General features: G+C 43.4%; 1 protein-coding gene across 1 annotated transcript in view; it reads left to right on the top strand.

The window, feature by feature from the left end:
* LOC123760254 (DOT1 like histone lysine methyltransferase grappa) overlaps positions 1-23,314 on the top strand; it is a 245,157-nt gene that overhangs the window by 134,491 nt on the left and 87,352 nt on the right. The window contains exons 4-6 of the mRNA XM_069338436.1: positions 1,149-1,324; positions 7,691-7,968; positions 13,166-13,272. Coding sequence (XP_069194537.1) covers positions 1,149-1,324; positions 7,691-7,968; positions 13,166-13,272 — 561 coding nt within the window. The remainder of the gene's footprint in view (positions 1-1,148; positions 1,325-7,690; positions 7,969-13,165; positions 13,273-23,314) is intronic.

Raw genomic sequence — 23,314 nt, 5'->3', positions numbered from 1 at the left:
CAGGACCACAGGATCACAAGTCCAGCGTGCTGTCCGCTCGGCCGACCGGCTCCCTAAAGGTTACCCCCATGCTTGTCTGAACTTCAGTTAAGTTGTGATCTGAGTAACAGGTATTTGTAATCATTATGTTCCCGATCAGTTCATCACTATTAGTGAAAATGAGGTCCAGCGTGTTCTCCTTCCTAGTTGGTTCTACTATTTGCTGGTTTAAGGCAAACCTGTCGCACATTCTTAGCAGGTCATTTGCATGTGTCTGTTCATTCTTCCTGGTATTCATCTGATATTACTGTATTAGCCGGGTACTTCTATTTCAGGTGCCGTAGGTTAAAGCCCCCAAGCAGGATGATGTTTGGGGCTGGATTTGTGAAGTTTTTCAAGCAGTGTTCTATTTTCATTAGTTGGTCTTTAACCTGCTGATGATTTGCCTTTGGTGACTTATATACAAGGACAATACCTACATAACAACAGGAGTTACTCGTGACCCACTGAGGGGTTACTCGTGACCCACTGAGGGGTTACTCGTGACCCACTGAGGGGTTACTCGTGACCCACTGAGGGGTTACTCGTGACCCACTGAGGGGTTACTCGTGACCCACTGAGGGGTTACTCGTGACCCACTGAGGGGTTACTCGTGACCCACTGAGGGGTTACTCGTGACCCACTGAGGGGTTACTCGTGACCTACATGAAGATATACAGTAGTTTATCTCCATGTAGATATCTCTGTCATAAATATTTCTCAGTTTACCAAGAGAATATTTGCTAATATTTATTATTTTGTTGTACATTGTTTTATGTTTGTATTTATACAGCTGCTGTTTTTATTATTGGAAAAGTAATTGCTTGTGCTATTGTTGTCTTTGAAGGGTAAGGGAGGTTGTCACTTGTGTAGCAAGTTTATTTTAACACGATTATTCTTGGTTCATTGTGCATTCCCGAGTCCTTGGCAAGTTTTCTAAATATTTCACACAACTTTATGGGGCTTTCTTAAGTGTTTTTCATTTATATTTATATTAAGTTATGATGCAGGTTGCTGAAACAGTGAGTCACAATAACTTTCTGGAAAACTAATGTGAAATGTACTTGTATACATAAAATGTGTGGCTTGCGTGTCTAATTGTGATTATTAATTGATATATTTTTGTTTAGGTTTATGGGGAGACATCATTTGAGTTGATATGCCAGATGATAGATCAGATCCACATCACTGAAGATGACATGTTTGTTGATCTTGGCTCTGGCGTAGGTCAGGTTGTGCTACAGATGGCTGCCTTAACGCCGTGCAAAATATGCGTTGGTGTTGAAAAAGCTGAAACGCCATGCAAGTAAGTGGATGAAAAAAATGTACCCCTCCATGCTTGGATTAGGCATTCTCCTATTAATAATAATAATAATAATAATAATAATAATAATAATTTCATCTTATAGTTTACAATTTAATATCTTGAATGCTTCATTGTATTAACTTGAAAACTAAAATACAGTACTTAAGTTTGGGCAAAGCATTAGCATTGTATTTGTTTACCTTAGTTGCTGATTTAAAAAAATAAAAAGTGCTTTACTCTTAATACAAGAGTTCCATGAGAAGTTATTTTATTGATGATAGTAATATATACCACTTTATGGTAGGCACTAGCTGATGAAATATAAGAAGTAATTTGGGTAAGGTATATTTTAGGTCACATATTCTGTACTGTATTTAAGCATATGGAATTATCTATGAAATGTACTTTCATTTTGAGAATTGTAGTGTACTCACCTAGTTGTACCCACCTAGAACTTGATAGGGGCCTGGCAGCCGAGTCCCCCTACGCTTGGGATTCGCAGTCCTGAGGTCCTGGGTTTGATTCCCGGTGGAGGCGGAAACAAATGGGCAGAGTTTCTTTCAACCTGATGCATCTGTTCACCTAGCAGTAAATAGTTACTTGGGAGTTAGACAGCTGAATTCTGAATTAATTCTGAATCCCTTCTGGTAGTTCGTTAAAGTAGATGATAAACTTTACAGGTGCAAGAACTGAACCCTGTGGTACTCCGCTAGTAACACTCCTCCAGTCAGATACATTGTATCTGATCACTCCCCTCATTTGTCTGTCAGTCAGAAAATTTTTATCCATGTCAGAAATCTACCTGTCACCCCTCCAGCGTGTTCCAGTTTCCAGAACAGCCTCTTGTGCTGGACTTTGTCAAAAGCTTTTTTAGGTCCAGATAGACACGTCCTTTAGGTCCTTTAATTTACACGTAGAAAATAGTAGAGGGGCTGGTCCCAAACCTGCACACAGAAATAACACCACATGAGATCATTAGGCATGGCAGGATGTGCAGAATGCTCCCACTAAAAGCAGAGGTGCAATAGGTACGCTGAGAGAGAACTATCAACATCAGAGGCCCGAGACTGTTCAACACGCTTCCACTACACCTACGTGGCATAACTGGCCGACCCCTCACAGTGTTCAAGAGAGAACTGGATAAACACCTCCAAAGGATACCTGATCAACCAGGCTGTGACTCATACGTCAGGCTGCGAGCAGCCAAGTCCAACAGACTGAGTGACCAGTCCAGCAACGAGGAGACCTCGTTGATGACTGGGCCACAGGGATGCTAAGCCCCAAAATCATCTCAAGGTAAAAGATAAAGATGGGAGACGCAGGCGATTGTCATGCCCTTCAAATTGATCTAGATAAAATTAGTGCTTGGAGCATCAAGTGGCAAATGGAAATCAATGTGAATAAATGCCAGGTTATGGAACGATGAAACAGAAAATAGACCATACACAGCTTACAAATTAGTGGAAAGGAATTAAAGAACTCTAATAAAGAATGAGACCTAGGTGTGGTTTTGGTCAGTATACTGTCACCAGAGGAACACACAAAGAACAGTGTGAGAGGAGTGTATGAATCCCTTTCCAACTTCAGACTTGCTTTTAATTATATTGATGGTGAAATACTAAAGAAATTGTTCATGTCTTTTGTGAGACCAAAATTGGAGCATACAGCACTTGTCTGGTGGCCATATCTTAAGAAGCACATAAATAAACTGGTAAAGGTACAAAGGCATGCTACAAAATTACCTCAGGAACTGAAAGCCAAGAGTTACAAGGATAGATAAAGTTATTTTACATGCCAAAACTTCAGTAGAAGATAAAAAAAAGAGGTGATATGATCACTACCTACAAAATACTAACAGGAATTGACCAAATTGACAAAGGATTTTCTGAAACCAGCAACTTCAAGAATGAAATGACACAGATTCAAGCTAAGAAAACAAAAGTGCCGAAAGTATTAGAAAGTTTTCTTTTGCAAACAGAGTGGTAGACGGTTGGAGCAAGTTAGAGGTGGTGGTGGAGGCCAAAACCGTCAGTAGCTTCAAAGTGGTATACAACAGAGTATTGGGAAGACGGGACACCTCGATTGTAGCTCTCATCCTGTAACTACACTTAGGTAATTACTGCTATTTCTTATTCTTAGCACAAATATAGACAAAGATACTAGTCACAGCTTCGTGTCATCCTTTGCAGTTGATTAAAAAATCAGCATGAAATTTCTTTTATAGAAGACACAAAAGGGCAGTATGGTTAAGACAGTATTGCTTGTATAACTATAAGTCGATATCAATAAAGTCTTCGATTGAGCAATGGAAAATAACATGATGTTTAATGGTGATAAGTTCCATGTACTGTACTTGAGTATGGTGGAAATATGGAACTTAAATGAAATAAAGGGTAAAGAACACAATAAGACTTACTCACAGAAAGAAAGGAACGTGTGAAAGATTTCTTTATGTACAAGATCTGGGAATATGGATTTTTGACACCCTGACATTTATTGAATGCAAATATAGTGGCAGCCAGGAAAATGATTGGTGGATTATTAGACCTTTCAAATCCAGAGATCCCACAGCAATGCTAATACACCATCAGTGGTGCTGTCCTGTCTAGAGTACTGCTCAATACTCATTTCCCTTTTCAGAGCGGGAGAAATTTCTTGAAATAGAGTAGAAGGAATACAGAGAACCTATACGGCATGCATAGAAATGACAAAACGTCTAAATTATTGGGACCATCTTAAAGCTCTCAAAATGTTCTTAATGGAAAGGAGACAAGAAAGGTATCAAATAATATATACTCAACATGGAAGTTATTGGAGGGCTTGGTCCCAAATTTGCACAATCGAATAACAACATACTGGAGCGAAAGATATGGAAGGGAATGCAGAATAGAACCAATGAGGAGTAGATGGGCCATAGGCACGATCAGAAAGCACTGAACATCAGGGGGTCCACGGCTCTTCAATACCCTCCCAATCAAGCATTAGAAATATTGCTGGAACAAAGATGGATATCTTCAAGAAGCATTTAGATAAGGTCTTGCAAGAAGTGCCGGACCAACCGGGTTATTGTGGGCCTGCGGACTGCTCCAAGCAACAGCCTGTTGGACCAAGTTATCACAAATCGAGCCTGGTCTCGGGCAGAGCTTAGGGAGTAGAAGAACTCCCGAAACCCGCTTCAGGTATGTGCCTGGTATGGTGCCCATATCTCAGGAAGCACATCAATATACTGGAAAAAGTGCTAAAAGGCTTGCTACAAAATGGCTTCCAGAAGTTAACACAAGAATAATGGAGAGGTTGGAGGTGTTAAATATGCCAAAGCTAGAAGATAGACAAAAAAGAGGTGATATGATCTCCACTTATAAAATAATAATTGACAGGATTGCCTGAAACTGACAGTCTCAAGAACAAGAGATCATAGATTCAAGCTAAGGAAACAAAGGTGCTGAGAAAGTATTAGAAAATTTTCTTTTGCAAACCGAGTGGTAGATTGTTGCAACAAGTTCAGTGAGAAAGTAGTTGACGCCAAAACTATCAGTAGTTTCAAAGTGTTATATGACAGAGTTCTAGGAAGGTGGGGACCACAAGCATAGTTCTCATCCTGTAACTAGTAGTAGTAGGCATCCTTCAGTCTCGGGAGACTATGGAGTTGCGCCCTGGTTGTCAATCCTGGTGCAGCGTCTGGTGTGACTGATGAGGCCAATCCGAGAGTGGCAGTCCATCCCACACCGAGCACAAACGAAGTCCGATTCTGGTCTGTCTTCCTGGCTACCGGCTTTCCTTTTCTGTCTCTTTGCCTCCGATTCCTTGGCAAGTGACTCCTCGAACTTGGAGAGACCTCTTTGAACAGACTGCCCCCAGGCTGAACGGTCTGTGGCCAGTATTTCCCACGTAGCAAGATCGACGTCTATGGTTTTCAGGTCCCTCTTGCATACGTCTTTGTACTGTAGCTGGGGCTTGCTTGTTGGACGCTTTCCCTGCATCACCTCTCCGTACATGAGATCCTTGGGGATCTTGCCGTCGCCCATTCGCACAACGTGCCCAAGCCAGTGCATTCGTCTCTGTTTCAGCATTGTGTACATGCTGGTGATTCTTGCTCTCCCCAAGATGATGATGTTTGTCACCTTGTCCTGCCAGGTGATGTCCAAGATGTGTCGAAGGCAACGCATGTGGTAGGCATTCAGCTGTCTTTCCTGACGGGCGCGAAGTGTCCAAGACTCGCTGCCATAAAGGAGAGTGCTCAGGACACAGGCTCTGTAAACCTGAATCTTAGTATACTCAGTCAGCCTATTGTTGGCCCACACACTCTTTGTCAATCTGGACATGGTAGTAGATGCCTTGCCGATGCGTTTGTTTAGCTCCGTATCAAGAGAGAGGGAGTCAGAGATTGCGGAGCCCAGGTACACGAAGTCGTGAACGACTTCCAGTTTGGAATCGGAGATGCCGATGTCAGGTGGGGAGTCCACTCCTTGTCCCGTGACTTGTGTTTTCTTCAGACTGATGGTGAGTCCGAAAGCCTGAGAGGCCTCGCTGAAGAGGGTCATGAGCCGTTGGAGGTCTTCGGCTGAGTGGGCAGTGGCTGCTGCGTTGTCGGCAAAAAGGAAGTCGCACAGACACCTCAGCCGAACCTTCGTCTTGGCTCTCAGCCTGGCGAGGTTAAAGAGCTTTCCATCCGACATGGTCTGGAGGTAAATGCCTTTCGTGACAGATCCGAAGGCGTGCTGCAGCATAACTGCGAAGAAAATCCCAAATAGGGTTGGAGCCAGTACGCAGCCCTGCTTTACTCCACTTTGGATGTCAAAGGCGTCTGATGTTAGGCCATCAAAGACCACGGTGCCCCTCATGTTCTCATGGAAAGATCTGATGATGCTGAGGAGCCTGGGTGGGCATCCGATCATGGGGAGGATCTTGAACAGGCCATCCCTGCTGACGAAGTCGAAGGCCTTCGTCAGATCTATGAAGGCTACGAAGAGTGGCTGCTTCTGTTCCCTGCATTTCTCCTACAGTTGTCTGAGGGAAAAGACCATGTCGATGGTGGACCTGTCAGCTCTGAATCCGCATTGTGATTCTGGATGGACTCTCTCTGCAAGTACTTGGAGCCTCTTCAATGCGGCTCGAGCAAACAGCTTTCCAACAATACTGAGGAGGGAGATTCCACGGTAGTTGCTGCAGTCGCCCCTGTCACCTTTATTCTTATACAGCGTGACGATGTTGGCATCCCTCATGTCCTGTGGCACCTCTCCTTCTTCCTAGCAGAGGCAGAGAATTTCATGCAGCTCCATGAGCAGGCTACCTCTGCAGCACTTCAAGGTCTCAGCAGGAATGCCATCTTTGCCAGGAGCTTTACCAGAAGCAAGGAAGTCTAGGGCATCGCTGAGTTCTTTGAGGGTCGGTTCGCTGTCGAGCTCCAATAACACAGGCAGACACTCAATGTCGCTCAGAGCGTCTTCGGTGACCACATTGTCCCTGGCGTATAGCTCAGAGTAGTGCTCGACCCAGCGCTTCAGCTGCAGTGTCTGGTCCTGAATCACCTCGCCAGTGGCAGATTTCAGAGGAGCGGTCTTCTTCTGGATTGGGCCGAGGGCCTGCTTGATGCCGCCATACATTCCCCTTACATTGCCTGTATCCGCTGCAGTCTGTATCTGGGAGCAGAGCTGGAGCCAATAGTTGTTGGCACATCGCCTGGCGCTCTGCTGCACTTTACAGCGGACGGCCCAAAGTAACTACACTTGGGTAATTACACTTAGGTAATTTATAATTGGGAATGTTTTCATATAAAACTACAGTACATTAATTACATAAGAGTGAATCACAATAATAGCTTAGCATGTAGATATTTTCATTATCCAAATCAGAATCAGAAACTTTTTCATAACAACTTACACATATTATATGCCTACCAGGCCAGTTATAGTGGAAACAGTTTTAAAACCAGACTAAGCAAGAATCAGACTAACTGTTGGTCGGTAGAGGTGTTGAACTGTCGGATGCTTAGGTGAAGTGTGTGTGTACCATTCCTGTAAGAGGTATGAAAGCTGTGGTCAAAGATGCCGTTATTAAGAGTAAAATACACGAGACCAGATGGGCTAGAGTACCTTACTTTACCTTTATTTTGAGGTGGTTCCGATGCACAGTGTCCCAGTGAACTAGTCTCCGATTGGGCCTCTTGATTTACAACCTGGTCAACCAGTCTGCCAATTAATCATATACTCTCTGGAGAAACTTCTTTAGTAGCTACCTCCTGATGAGGAAAACTAAGGCTGTCTTGTACCTCATTTGTGGCAGTGATGTAGCAGTAATTCATATACCCAGATCAAGTATTACATTTTATGCAAGTAATGTCTTGTTTATATTTTGTGTTATTTGCAGATATGCAACTGAAATGGACCGATTATATACTAAATGGATGAGATGGTATGGCAAAAAGCACAGTGATTATAAGCTGATGAAAGGTGACTTCTTGAAGAAAGAGCATCGTGAAGGAATTACTGGTTCTTCCATTGTGTTTGTCAACAACTTTGCTTTTGGGCCAAATGTAGACCATATGCTCAAGGAGGTGTTTGCAGACCTTAAAGATGGAGCTCGAATAGTCTCTTCAAAATCATTTTGTCCTCTAAACTTTAGAATAACTGATAGAAATTTAAGTGGTAAGTATATTTTAGTATAAAAAGTTGGAATTTAATCTCATTAATTTTGTAATCTTTATTTATAGTCATAGTCAAGCATTGTCTTTTCTTCATTAAGTGCTATGTAGCTGTTATAGAAATTGTAACCGTCATATTTCATACACGACACTTATACTGAACATGCATTTTCCTTCTGTTATTCATCCCTATTTTTACTCACTTCATTGTCCGGGTATACTGTACTTTTAAGTGTGTTCGGTCATAGTTGTGTATAGTTATACTGTTGTCGGGGACTGGTGTTCTGTTGTTGCAACCCGTTCTCACACTTGCTTACAGTCAATATTGGCTTATTTAATAAGTGCATATGTGACATACTAATTGATTGTGAATATTTTAGTTTACCTTGAAAAGCTTCATAGAAAACACCGACCTCACCTAACCTTCTTAGTATGTTAAGATAAGCATCTTATTGCTTCTTATTTACAATTATTACTTAACCTATCAATTGTATAGGTTACAATTTTCCTCCTCCTCCTCCTTTGCTAGATGTCATCATGAACATCTCGGCTATGGGTTGGGGCTTGGTGACCATTGCTCACCAGTCCGGCCTAGGTCATTGGCCTTCGCTTCATCGGGCTCACAGCACAGTGTGTGAATCTGCAGCATTGTGGTAGGCCCTGTGAAGAGTTCGAATTCCTCCAAGCTCGGTGATCTGGCTCCATTCGGACTGTTCCCCTGTGGTTTCTTGTCAACCGAGGAAGGGAGGGTCTCTTTAGTCCGGGGCTCATTGGGGCTGGTCACTTTGGGTAGCTCTTCTGCTGAGTTTTCTGGGTTTTCATTTCCATGCCATTCATGTTCTAAAAGTGTCCAACATCTTGGCCAACGGTCTATCTCACTTCCTTCCTCTTTCCACGGAATGGACTGTCGACGCCGATTCCTTCCTCTGGCTTTGTCGGACGTTTGGGTGCCCGGACATCAACCTCTGTGTGACAGTGTGGTTTCGGTGTCTGCCTCTTTACGCTGCACCATTTCCCAATTGCGAGGCCTTTCCTGACTGTGGATGCCTTTCGGCTGAACTGGTTGAGGTGGGGGGATGCATTTACATTTTTCCCCAGTTCGGCTGTTGCACCGGGTGCTGGCACGGCTGGAGTCTTTCAGGGGAAGAGTGGTGGTTCCTTGGTAGCTGGCTCAGCCTTGATTTCAAGCACTGCCTGCTTGGTGTCTGCACACAGGTGTCTTTTTGCGGCTCTGCCTCTATCAGAAGGATGGGTGGATGACGTACCTTGCTGATGCGGACTTCTCTTCTGCATTTCCCGTCTGGGCTTTTTGACTCGTATTTATCACCATTTGCATAGTGATCGGGTGACAAGTTTGATGATGTCCTACCTGCGGTCTTATTCTCAGCAACAGTATGTGGTGTCTTTGTGGTCTTTTCGCCATTTTCTCTCCCTCGTCGTTATCCTTCAGTTTCAGACCAGGTTGTTCTGTCCTTTCTTGGTGTTTCCTTGATAAGCATCTTATGCCTAATACTGACGCTTCTTATTGTGCGACATTGGCAGAACTACTACTGTTTGCATTCTGAGTGGATGTGGCTTCAGCTCTGTTTTGCAAGCTTCCTCGTGCTTTGTTTCACCTCCAGCCTGCTCATGCGCTGCCTGAGCCTTCCTGGTCTTTGGACAGGGTTCTTTCTTTTCTTTCTTCAGCCTGATGTACTGTGGCCCTTTTGATCTGGAATTGTTTTTGGAAAGCTTTGTTTTTTTTTATATCCTTAGTCTCCAGTTGTTGGGTTGGTGAGCGTCATGCTCTCCTCTAGCACTTTGGTTTTTGTTCCTTTGGTCCTGAGAGTCGTTTTGTTCGTTTGCAGCCGGCTCCTTTTTTTCTGGCGAAGAATGAGATGGCAGGCTTCCAGAGGGGTCCCTTGGCTGGTTCAGCCTAGTGTGTATCATGTGCTTTGTCAGGTGGCGGCTTAACGCCGCTACCTTTGAGCCACCGGTTCTGTTTCAGTGGACTCATTGTGGGATGATTTGGTTTCTCTGGTTCCCTGTTCCAGAGTTAGTTTTTTAGGCTGTCCACAGTGTCAATAAAGCTAGGCATCGTGCAGTCTACTCTCATGCTCATGATGTTTGCGGATATTCTGCCTTGTTGGCTGTGTTTGATAATATATCATGGGCCGTTATTCGGGCATGGCGGTTTTGGGGATCTAATGGGGTCCCAGGTTGCCCAACAGATAAGTTGTCCTTGTACTCGGCGGCCTTGTGTTGCCCTGGGGCGTCTGTTGCAGCCTTCGGTCTCGGCTTTGAGTTGATATCTGTGATGCTCCTGCCTCCCATATAAGTTCCCAATTTTGTCTTTCTCTGTGGAAAGTTAGCTTCAGGGTGCCGATGGGGCTCCCCACAAAAAAAACAGGGTTGAATGTAATGAAACACCGATTTCTGGGTGAGCCCCAGATGGTTCCTGACACCCTCCCTTCCCTAGGTCAGGTTTGTGTTTCTCACTAAAAAACTGAAGTTGGCCAGGCCGGCCAGGCTCCTCCCTCCCCCCTGGGGGGGGGGGGGGTCAGGGTGGTGGAGCTAAATAGCAAAGGGCTAGTTTCACTAAGTTTTGGTTGTTTCTTTTCTTTTTTGGGGGAGATCTTTTGGCATTTTAAGGGCTTCGGTCTCATTTTTAAACCAGGCAGTCTACTATTTTTATTTGCCTATCTTTCTGGGTGCCTTCCCTGGTGATGGCAAAGATGATATCCCTTAAATGTCCATCGCTTCCTGTGCCTCTGTGAGGGAGCCAGGTTCTGGCTCTTGGTTCCCGGTAGGCAAAAATAACTCCACAACTGATGACACTAGGTAGTATGGCACTCTTAATCAGTGATGATAGCTTCAGGGAGCCTCAAGGACTCATGCTGAAACTGGCATTTCACTACATTCAACACTGGTTTTTTTCATAGCCACTGTCCAAAGGTTTACATTTTTAGGCAGTCCAGTAAGTTAGATGTTTTATTGCATGGATTCTAGCCGTAACAGATCTTTGCACATTCTCTAGGTCAGCAACTTTTTCAGTTTTGAGGCTGGAAAAGGCTGTTGCTGAGGCTGTTAGTGTGCAGTAAGAGTCCACTCTAGAGAGCACTAATGTCTTAAAGAGTATTATGACTGGCATGTCATCTTTTGTTTGGAAGGTTCTTGTTATCCAACCTGTCATTTTTCTTGCAGTTGTGACGGCAGCTTTGTTGTGTTCATTACAAGTGATTGTAATGAATCGACGTGATTACTCCTAAATTTTTGACATAGCTTTTTCTTTCAATATTATGGTTTGACTGTTTTATATGTGGTTTCTGCTTTGATATTTTCTTTGTTTCCATAGTGCAGTAAGTGGAACTTATGCTCATTAAACATCATGCTATTTTCTGTGGCCTCATGAAAATTCTAGTGTCATCTGCAAAGCATGATACACTGCTATAGTTTGTATCCCTGTCTGTCTGATATCAGGATGAGGAAAAGTACCAGAGCAAACACTGTACCTCGGGGGACTGAGCTTTTCACAGTGGAGGATTCAGATTTTACTTTGTTGATTATTACAGTTTGGGCTCTGTATGTTAGGAAGTTAAAGATCCATCTCCCTGCTTTGCCAGTAATTCCTTTTGTGTGCAATAACACCATGGTCATATTTGTCAAAGGTTTGTGCAAAATCTATGTTTTTCAGTGTTTTCTTTGTTTTCCATGACATCTAAGGCCATGTAATAGTGATCTAGCAATTGTGAGAGGCAGGAGGCCCCTGTTCTGAACCCATATTGCCCAGGGTTATGTAGACACTATGATTCCATGTGTTTTGTGATCCTACTTTTTAGCACGCTTTCAAAGTGTTCAAGATGTGCGATGTTAGAGTTGTTGGTCTATAATTTTTGCATCAGCTTTACTACCTCCTCTCTGAAGTGGCATAATCTCTGATGTTTTAAGTATGTCAGGAATAACACCAGAATCTAGGCTCTGTCTCCAAAAGATGTTAAGGGCCTGTGATAGTGTTTTTTTGCAATTTTTGATGAATGTAGAATTCCAGGAGTCTGGGCCTGGTGCAGAGTGCACGGGCATGCTGTACATGACTACTTCAGAGTTAAGGGGGTTAGGTGACATGTGATACATGATTCGATGGTGGTGTCACATTCATAAATAATTCGTTTAGGATATTGATCTGCAATGTGTTCCCTTCCTCTGGCTGCAGCATTGCCATCTGTTGGTGTTGTTGGCCCAGGGTGACTTGGCTGTTGCTCGAGCAGTTGTACAGAAACCTGAACTTTGTCTGCATCGTCTTTTCCTCTGGGCTAGGTTGGCTTTGATGGCTCTTGTGGCATCTCCACAGCAGTCTTGTTTCATTGCCACCGCAATCAATGGGTGTGTGCCTCGGTGACCTTTCACCACTGCTGCGTTGCCAGCTTTCCTCTTTAGGCCTTTCGAGATTCTGTTTCCTGGTGCCGAATCCCGAAATTCTGGTCAATTTATCAGAGGTAGTGAGTGATTGGCTAGTTCCAGTACAAGGCTTCAAACCTATATGCCATCATGGCTACCTACCCTAGTTGTTGGTTGCAGTACATTGTTGTCAGCAATATTTTCTGTCTCCAAATGACTTATGAATCCTGTTGTTCTATTCTTCTTCCTCCTTCTAAATCTCTTATTCTTATTATCTATGGAAGAAACATGATGAAATCTCAAGAATGTGATGTTTCTAAGAGAAAATATTGAGGTGGTAGAATTGGATTGAACCTTTTTCTCTCGACTCCTCAGACTTCTTACGTAACTTTAAAATGTGTTTGTTTCAACATAGAAGACTACCTGCTATGAGTAGGAGTGTACGTCCCCTAGGCTTTGAGTAGCAGTATACTTCCTTTAATGCTCTTATTATGATTGATGACATTGTAAATTATAGCAAGAAATGCAGATATTACATCCAGCAAAACTTATTTTGTATGAATTGTACATTAATTAAAAAATTCTGAATATATTTGTTTAAGGATTTTGTCATTAAAGAATTAAAAATAACAGTTGATTTTGCCTTAATCTTAAAAGTACTATATTTCATTTAGCCTGTTATATTTTTTCATGTGATATATAAATTACATTTTAACATTATTAAATTTGTTTTATTGTGTTGCAGATAGCAAGGTATATTTACTTTTTAGAATGATTTATTGTTAAGCATATTTGATGGTAATTTAGTTTCTCCCTGCTCTAAACAGATATTGGCACCATCATGCACGTGTCGGAACTGTCCCCACTCAAGGGTTCAGTGTCTTGGACAGGGAAGCCTGTATCCTACTTCCTTCACATTATTGATCGTACCAAGGTAAATGCCCACATGGGAAACTTGTGCTTGGAGATCTTCCATGCTCCATTACCTCAAAGCAGATAAGTAATGTCTAATGACCTCCCATCTCTCCTCTGCCCCCCCGCCCTCCCTACTTCCTTGCCCATCATTTTATCCACATAACAACACTTTACATGCTCTTGACCTTTAATATAAGATCTGAATCTGATTTCCTCTCTCTCACTCACTCGCATATTATTTCTTTGTTTACTCTTGAGATTACTGATCATTTCTTATATAGTGCTTCTCATTTATTAGTACAGTAGTAGTTTTTGGAGCAAAGTAGAGAGAAAAACTTTGACGAAGTCTTGAAATAAGTACAGTACGGTACTTAATTCTTCAAATATTAAGAGCTTATCGTTACTATAACTGTTGCAAGTGTTGACAAGTTTTCTCTATGAGGAAGTAGTTGGGAGCTTTGTTGTTAAACTATCTGTAGTATGCTAATGGAAACAATTTTGGCCCTTGCTGCTTTACATAACAACCATTGACAATTACTTAAACTAAAACTACATTTTATTTACCATGTGAATTGTTGTTGTCTCAACTTATTAGAAAACTTCTATATTTGAAAGAGTATGAAGTAAACATTTTGCAATTTTCAGAGTATACCCTGGAAACACAAACCGTAACTGTCTCTATTTTCTGCTTGTTACAACTTGTAATAAAGTTGTTACATCTTGGCTTAACGTGTTTATGACGTATTAGAACATTGTTACAACTTGCTATATTGGTTGTTATAACTGGTTAGGAGGGAGGTGTTAAAACTCGTTCGAACGTCGTACCAACGTCGTAGTTTCTGTGTGTGTTTGGCGGGTAATGTTTATTGACAAGATGGCAATATATGTTATTTTATGCTCTATACAGTTCTTATTTTGTTGTGTAGAGTAGACACGAGTTAGTTAGCTTGTGCAGTCATTCAGCATGTAATGTTAAGCAGCAAAAGTAGTCATAGTAATATTTTGTTATATATATTTAGTTGTCAGTCCATACTTTTATACCCAAGAACTGGTTGGGACATCCTTATCTTATGGAACATTTTCTAGTGCAATATATATATATATATATACACCAGTCATCACTGCATTTTTGTTTATTTAATTGTTGTAGATACTGGATATATAATGGAAAATGTTTGCTCAATATTTTTGCACTACTAAATAGTGGGTATGTTTTTCTCTGATGTTTTTTTTATATTAAAAAAAACAGCATTGAATGTTATAAAATGCTTCTTTTTCGATGAGCCTCGATGGGTTTCTTGCTGAGATGGCGTCCAACTGCTAGGTTAAATTAGTCAGGAAGTTCTGTTTGGCTGGGGACCAGAACCTGCCACCTCCCCCCCCCCCCCCACCTCCTAACAAAGGCACAGAGAGCAGGTGACACTCTGCCACTCCACCAGGAAAACATCTAAAAAGTCAACAAACCAATAATTACCACTGCTGTTATCAAAGGAACCAAAGCCTCAAAACCACCAAATGAATAACCCAACCAATGTAAACAAATGACTGAATCTCAAAATTAGTGCAAGCTCGTCAGCACGCTCCAAGTCGCTCCCAGCCTTCCTAGCCAGTTCTGGAGCAGATGTGAGGAGTACACATACACCAACTGACAAACCTTGGGTTCGGAAAGGGAGGGAGGGAGGGAGGGAATTTGTGAGTCACTGGGGCTCGTCCAGAGAGAAATGTTTCATTACATGCAATGCTGGTTTTCTTGGGGAGCCCCTTGTGGCTCCTCAACACTAACTACTCATGGAGAAGAGAGACAACGGGCTTACCAGTGAGGAGAAACCGCAAGTATTCAAGCCCTCCCCAAAAAAAAAGAGACTGGTCAACAGAGAGACGACCCAGAGCAACACAAGCATGACAAGGCCCAGGAACATTAATTAAATTATGGGCCACCAAAACTGTTATATTGACAAAACCCCCTTTTTTCCCCCACATGCCTGAACATCAGTCCAGGGCATGTTAGCAAAACCACTGCAAGAGCAGCATATTCGTGAACATCATGGGCATGAGGGGTAGACCGCAGGCTGGCTGGACTTAATGACACTGCAGATGGCCTGAGAAACACAAGTCTTGGAACAGGGAACCAATGAAGAAGGCCCAATCTACAAAGCTTCCACAGATTCAGAATCGGTAGCACGAAGGTAATGGCAAAGAGCTGCGACCAGGCACAGCACATGATTCACCCCCTGGCAGAACTAATGAAACTTCAACAACTGAAGTACCCCTCTTTACTGGTGAGCTTCAACTGAAGCCCACCAGCTCATTCTTTGCCAGAAAAAAGGAGATGGCTGTAAACGAACATAACGCCCACCATAATGCCAATAGGAAAAAAGAACAAAAGCCCCCCACCTCTCAAGAATAGCATGTAGCTTACTGACTCTATAACCAGATATGTGCACCAACAGGTGCTCACCTCTGGTTATAGAGGTGCACACCTCTATAACCAGAGGTGTGCAAAAATGCCTTAAAGAAAGAATCACTGACTGAGGCGGAAACCATAAAAGGAGAAAAAGAAAGGAAGGCATAGGCGGCACATGAGCAGGGCAGGCCGAAGGAGAAATAATGAAGTGGAGAAAAGAGCACCAAGATGCTTCATACTGCTGCCAGGATGATGAGTACAGGTAGGACACTATTAATTCAGCCACCTGCTGAATAGAGATGTGCTAGAAAAACCAGACATGAAGAGCCAGGAAGTTAGAACAAACTAGGTACATCTCTGGACCGTTCTTCTAAAAGAAGTGGAGCTATAGAATAATGCTTTGGTTCAGATACCATACAGGCAGTGCTTGAAACCAAGGCTGAGCCAGCCACCAAGAAACCAGAAGGACCACCTTTGCTCTGGTAGGACTCCAGCCTGGACAGGGCCTGGAGCATCAGCTGTACTGAGGGAAAAAGGTAAAGTAGCTCCCCCCCCACCATGACCAGTCCAGCAAAAGGCATCCACTGTGAGGGCCTCACAATTTGGAAACAGAGCCACATTCAAATGGAACGCGCCGATTCCGAGAAAATGCAAAGAGATCCACGTAAGGGCGCCTGAACGTCTCGCAAAACCACCGAAAGTAGGTGGTGTCGACAGTCCACTTGTGGAGATTGGAAGGAAGTGAGAGAGAGACTGTCTACTGAAACGTTGTACACTCTTTGGACGTAAACACATTCTGGCCCAGTCTTCCAAAGCCACACCCTGCCCAGCAGGAAAACCTATGCATGCAAAGTGTAGGTTCCTGCACAACTGCTCAAGTAAATGCAGTCATCCAGGGCCACCTCAACAACAGAAGGTGGCAATGTTGCAACTGTAGTAAAGCCACCCGATGAAGGGAAAGCAGCAACAACTGAGAATCCCATACAAGTTCCAGTCAAATTCGAACCTGGGACGGAACCAACTGGGACTTCCATCAGTTTACCAGGAACCTGAAACTAGCGAGCTGGAAAAGAACCATATCCATTCCTAGCAGACACGCGGACTGACTGAGGGCCCAAACCTAGCCAATCACTGAACCTCGGCAGTATGGGGACATGCCAGCAAGTGTCTTTGAGGTCCAGAGAAATCACCTAAGCCACATCCTCTAACACAAGACAGACTTGGCTCAGAGTGGTCATGCAGAAAGTGAGGCAGGGGATGAACTAATTCAATTTCAAAAGGTTGAGGATGAACCAGAGCTTCACTAAGTCCTATTTCTGGACCGGGAAGAAATGAGACACCCAGTGAAGAGATGCAGTTGTCTTGACCATGCCAGAAGCCACTCGCTCTGCAATGACCTGACATATGCAAGGAGAAGAACTCTGCCTCAAAAACCCTGCCCCAGGGAGGAGAGAGGCAGGATGGATCATCCAACTTCACTGAAGGCCTTGAGAAACATCCCAAAAAGGCAAAAAGGCAAGGGACTAGGAGTCAGGAAGCAGGTGAGCTTCCTCCCACCTCCACTGCCCTGTGAAAGTGGCAAATTGCTAAAGGCCCAGTGTGAACCATGAACAGTAGTGTATTTCCATGAAGCACTGACAAGTGGAAGAGGAACCAACAGCAGGAGGTGCATACGACCCAGAATCTGGCTCCAATGAGGGCCTTTCCTGTCCAGTAATACGTGAATCCTTAGCCATACCCAGCTGCCTCTGAAAATGAGGAAGAAAACCACCCCGAGTACACAATAAATGAGAAATGGGATGGCATGAAACTGCCACCGAAGAGAAGAACTGTGTAACAGCATCCTCTAGAAAGAGAAGGGGAAAAAATGAGGCAGACAAAAGGGCCAAGGACTAAGCTGAATCTAAGGATTGGGACAACACACAATGCTGGCATGCAAGACACAGTAGAATGCCACTACTGACTCCCAGAGCACTGGTGCATACAACTTAGGCATAGCCAGTGAAGCTGCCACAGCAGACAACAAGGCAACTTCACTCGACTTCAAACTAAACGAATCTGTGCTAATGGAGCCAATCAGAAAAAAAGCTCTATGAGGGCAAGAAAGTACATGACCATAGCCAAATGCAAGTAAACCTATAGATCATCTGCATAAAGTCAGACAGGGGCAGCTGGGCATGCAGCTGCATTACCCCCACATCCTGGGAAGGAGTGGGAAAAACTGGCAGTCATTGAGCGATCCAAAAGAGGAGCCGCCCAAAAATGCCTGGAACATGTTCGAGATCTCAAGCCACTTGAGTGTGCGGGAACAACAGAAGCTGCGCCAAGCCCCAAGGAAGAAAGAGAGAGGATTGATCACTAGTCTGGAAGATTGAAGCCTCATAGTTCAGCCAGTACAGCAAAGAAGACCCATCCTCAAAAGAAGCAGGGTCCAGGGTGAAGGACCCTGGATCCTGAGTCACGCAGGAGGTACTAGAAGAGATCCTCCCAAACAACTGAAGAGCGGGATCCGAGATGAAGGAAAACTCCAGAAAGTCAAATCCGATGGACAGTATGGTATGCAGAAACGAAGCTTGTGGGGGAGCTGCAGAAAAATTAAAAATGCAAGGAGGTGGGGATAAGAAAAAACCCTCCCCCTGAAAGGTCCTTTCTGGAAGAGAGAGAGAGAGGACCAAGTGGGTCTAAGGGAACTCAAGGACCTCAATCAGATTTTCAGCAAGCCCCAGAAGCTAAACACACAGGCTCTGGGGCAAAGCCAGAGTTCACATCCACCATCTGGGCCAGAGTCCAGAGACGAGGTCTTGGAAGAAGGGGGTTGACTGGAAGTAAGAATACCTCGAAACTTCAGCGGAACTAAATGACTTGACTGCCTCCACGTCTGAAGTGGAAGGAGCCAACTCTGGGGGAAGGCCAAGCCACGCCCTGAGCTAAACCCTACCCGACTCTGAAACCCTCAGACCTTTCGGAGCCGGAAGCAGGGTAAGGAGGAACAGAAGCAGGGTAAGGAGGAACAGAAGCAGGGTGGACCACACCCAAAAGGGAAGGAAGAGTTGTGGACCTTTCTGGATGCTTTCCTAGTGTGCTGGCAGAGTATTACCTAAGTGTAATTACTTTATAAGTGTATATATATAAGTGTATGACCTACTCTCTGTGCTTGTGTGAGGGGAAGCCCATGTTTGTGGGTTTGGTGTGTGTGTTAGGCTAAGCAGAAGTGTGCAGCTGAGGTGACCTAGTAGTTGGGAGCCATGTCAACAAGTAAGCCTCAGGGAGCAACAAGGGGGAGGGCTTCCCCCAGAAAATTCAGTGTTATAAATCCTCAACAAGATTCCTTTTAATTATATTACTTGGTTTATCCTTTCCAATGACTTGTATTTAATTTATTATATTTTGTTTTCACAGCAACAAAAGTGATAGTTACTTTATAGTTACAGTTTATACACGAGACAGATTATTCAACAAAATCAACACAAATAATTGTAAACCAGCGATCAAACCAAATTTCAAACAAAGACCATTTTTTCTGAAATAACATAACTACATCGTAGGTTTAGACCAGTGTTTCTTAAACTATTCAATTATGATTACAAAATTTCTTTCATCAATGACTAAATTTCCTCATTTTTTGTTTGTAGGTTTCTTCTTGCCCTCCCTTGCATGTCATCTTGCATATAATTCAATTTGTCGTGCAAGAAAAAGCGTTTTCCCCAAAATAATTATATTCACGCTCAGCTGAATTATTGATCAGTTTAAGAAGCACTGGTTTTGATGATCTACATTTACTGTAAAATGCAATACTCTCTGTTTTGGTGATCATTCATTTCTGGTTTTGATGGCCAGGTATTCATCATAACAGTAATTAATCAGAAGCTCAACTCAATTCTCAGAGCATACAGTAATTTGAAGATTAGAGTTCATCTTGATTACAATTGTTAAAAATTCCTGTTTAAAAGCCAAGACTGCTGATAGTAAAACAAGGTCCTGGGAGAAATTATTGTAATATGTACTTATTTACAATAATAGTATCAATTATCAAGAAAATTAAAGTATTTTTATTATTAATTATCTGTAAATTTTGTGTAATTGTCAAAATTCACTGAATCGATTGTAGAATTTCATGCCAGATTAGTGGTGATTACCTAAACTTATTTCCCCAAAAGATGTTTAGATCAATTGGCAATGGCTACAGATAGAAAGATAAGTATAATGAGAAAAATAGTTCTATTATTCACATATAGTTTAAGCCTAAGGATGTACACCTGTAAATGAGGAAAGAGTCTAAGAGAAGATCCTAGTTAACAATGTCCTTGTTGAAAGATTCATGTTGAGGTATGTATGTGGTAGAGAAGCTGTAGGATAATTACTCTGAGGAGTGTCTCGATGCATAATACCTAGTGCTATGTAAGATGAGATATAATTGTATTTGGAAGCTGGTGTCTGGGATTTCATTGTTTTTGGAAATTGGTATCTGTGAATTAATTGTATTTGGATAGTGGTATCTGTGGTTTATTTATGTTTGGATGATGGCATCTCATTTAAGATACAAGAAAATTAAAACTAAGATAAAGAACTTGCCAATTAATGCAAAATAAAAATTGATACTAATCTTGGAATATGAAACTGAAGTAGCAAATCTTAAAGTTTAATAGGAGGTATGCACAGAAGTATTATTGTCCTCGGTGGTTACCTAGAAACTATTATTGCATACTCAATTTTTAATTTTTTATTTATATACACAAGAGCTCTTACATTCTTGTAAAGCCACTAGCACGCATAGCATTTCGGGCAGATCCTTAATCCTAATTTTCCCCGGAATACAACCCGCCAAATTGTTTAACAACCAGGGTCCCATTCACTGCAGGGTGAACAGAGGCTACAGTTAAGGATTGGCAGCCGGTCAATCCTCCCCGGCCAGATACGAACCCAGGCCAAAGTGCTCACAAAGCACCGGGCGAGTGTTTTACCACTGCGCCACGGGGACTGCTGTGGCACAGTGGTAAGTCCACTGTGCCAGTAGTTTAGCTCTTCTCAGTAGTTTAGCTCTATGCCCTTGTCCTTCAGGCAGTGTTGGCTGTGTTTTTGCTTCGCAATTCATATGTCAGTAGGCTGACCTCCTTTTAGTTTTGGCATGGGCCCCTGGCTCTTCTTGCTCTCTCTCCTTTTTCTCCATTGAAAGTCTCCAAATAAGGTTGTAGTAAAGGGTCGTCCTGGTGTTCATGGTAGCTAGGGCATTACCAGCGTTTGGGCAGGGTGGGCCAGTTTTGGAACCAGTGGCTGGGCTGCTGTAGCTTTCTTAAGTCGATTCTTCGTCTGGTCAGTGTCTTGCTCTCCTTCAGATTTTCGGTTTGAGGGGTTTGTGTCGGCCCTTTTTTGCATTTCGCCCATGGACGAGATGGTGGGGTCATCGCTGACTCTTTCCTTGGCTTTGCCGGCCGTTCTGGCACCCTGACGTGGACCTCCTTGTGTCGGCCTGATTGCAGTGCCGTTCCCCGATTGCGAGGCTTGCAGTACAACCCGTCCTCCAGAGGTTTCCCAACGTCTAAAAACTGTCATACTAAAGTGTCCTATTCTAACCTAACAGAGTTCCCAAAACAAAAAAATGGGACAGTGAAAGGTTGAAAGACACACATGGAACTCTACTCGGGCTCCCCCTCAGCTCCAGAAGACTGCCATGAAGACTTCAGGCAGAACCATAGTCGTCGCCTACCACTTGCAGCAGAGAAGGGTCCTCTAAAGGAGAAGGGTCAGAGCGGGGGATGGGAGAGGGTGGTTATGAATGCAAATGTCCCAAAACCCGAACTGGGTGAGAAGGTTCAACTGCCTCCTCCAATGAAATGGATGAGTTAACCCCTGGAGAAGGCCAAGCTGCACCCCAAACTAAACCTTGACCCCGACTCTTGAAACCTTCGGAGCCAGAATCGGGGGAGGAAAACCAGGAGGGGAAGGACGAGGAGGTGCAGACTTAGTCCAGGTGGAGGTATTCAACACCTCCAATTCCATTTCCCTAAATGCCAACTTTGGGGCATCCTGATGATCAGTATGCCATAAGTGCCCAACCTGAGCAACTCTAGCTCACAAAATGGCAGTTTCTTGAAAAGCTTCTTAACTCAAAGCTCTTTCAGTAAGGGCAGAGACCCAGTAAGAGCTCACCTCACAGAGATCAGACTCAGCAGGCAGCTTGGAAAAGGCAGAAAGAATGATAATCATCAGGTCATAAGGGTGATGAAACGCCTTGGAAGCTCTTTCAGTGCCAGTGTCAAGAGTAGTTAACAAATGAAATACATTAGGCATTGATGTGGTGGAGGCAGATGCCATACACAGTTTCAAATGTAGATATGATAGAGCCCAATAGGCTCCAGAATCTGTACACCGGTTGATTGACAGTTGAGATACGGGACCAAAGGGCCAAAGCTCAACCCCTGCAAGCACAACTAGACGAGTACAGGCCAATCCATAACGGACCATGCCAGAAACCCGTAAGGGGGATTACCAAAGCCTAGGTAGGCTTACCTAGATTAGATTACCTAGATTACCTAGGTAGCTAACCTAGCAAAAACCCCAAGCACTGGGCTGCTCACCATAACACCATCACCAAATGCTGCCAAAACAACCGGGCTACTAATGTCAACTGCAGCATGCTTTATAAACAGGCATGTCTGAACCCAAGTGCACCCCAGCACAACCAAAATCTTTCTGGCAGTCCCTCGATGGATCCCTGTAGCTAGCACCCGGAGATATTTCCACACAAATGAGTTACATCATCCCTAGGAGTCCTTAATTTTCTACTGGAAACCAGAGGCTAAAATCTGTCCCCTTCTCAGACGCTCAGGAAGCTGGTGATTCTTATGATCACCATCATTGAAGAAACACATAGAATGGAAATGGAGCAAAATAGACAACTGCATGGTTCACAGAGAGAGAGAAATGAAGCAGCAAAAGAGCCACTAAGTAGTGCAAGTCTACCCTTAGTTACAGCTGTCCAACACCAGGAAGTAGCACCACCAGGAGCTGCTGGTTCCCTATCAACAACTATCAGGCCAAAGGGAGGAAGGGACCAGGGAGCCAGTGGTTTTCTGGATGGGCTGAATGTTGGCTCTAACTGCACAGAATAGGAAAATCAGACTCACCAGGGAGAGGAAAGCAAAGATCAAGTCCCTGAAGAGCAGAGACCAGGATGGGAAACTAGGACCCTGATAGACCTCCAAATTCCCCAAATCTTAATATCAGCCCAATACATATCAGAAAATACAACAGTCAGAGTTGCTAACTTTCAAATGTCATAGGCTCAAGGATAGACTACAGGCTAGCTAGATTTAATGACACTGTAGATGACATGACATAAGATGGAATAGGGGGATCAAGGTGATGGGGTCAACAAATAATGCATCCCTGAAGAGCTGTGTTGCTGGGAATAGCCGTAATCAAAGAAAACGATGCATCCCCTGGCCAGTTGAAACAGAAAAGAAGACTGCAGAATAAGAAACCCCTGCCAAATGAAAAATGGAGATATGAAAAGACCAAATTGGTGCCAAGAAACCATATACTACACCGTGATGAAAGACACTGTTGAAATACCAATAATTTGGCCACCTGAACATCACACAAATGATGATAGATCCATGTAAAAAAAACACCTGATGTGAAGTGTGGAGGAGAAATT

This window comes from Procambarus clarkii, chromosome 39, assembly GCF_040958095.1.
Source record: "Procambarus clarkii isolate CNS0578487 chromosome 39, FALCON_Pclarkii_2.0, whole genome shotgun sequence".
In the NCBI taxonomy this organism is placed as follows: domain Eukaryota; kingdom Metazoa; phylum Arthropoda; class Malacostraca; order Decapoda; family Cambaridae; genus Procambarus; species Procambarus clarkii.
The sequence above is the reverse complement of the archived record's forward strand: the minus strand, read 5'-3'. Positions and strand labels throughout refer to the sequence as shown.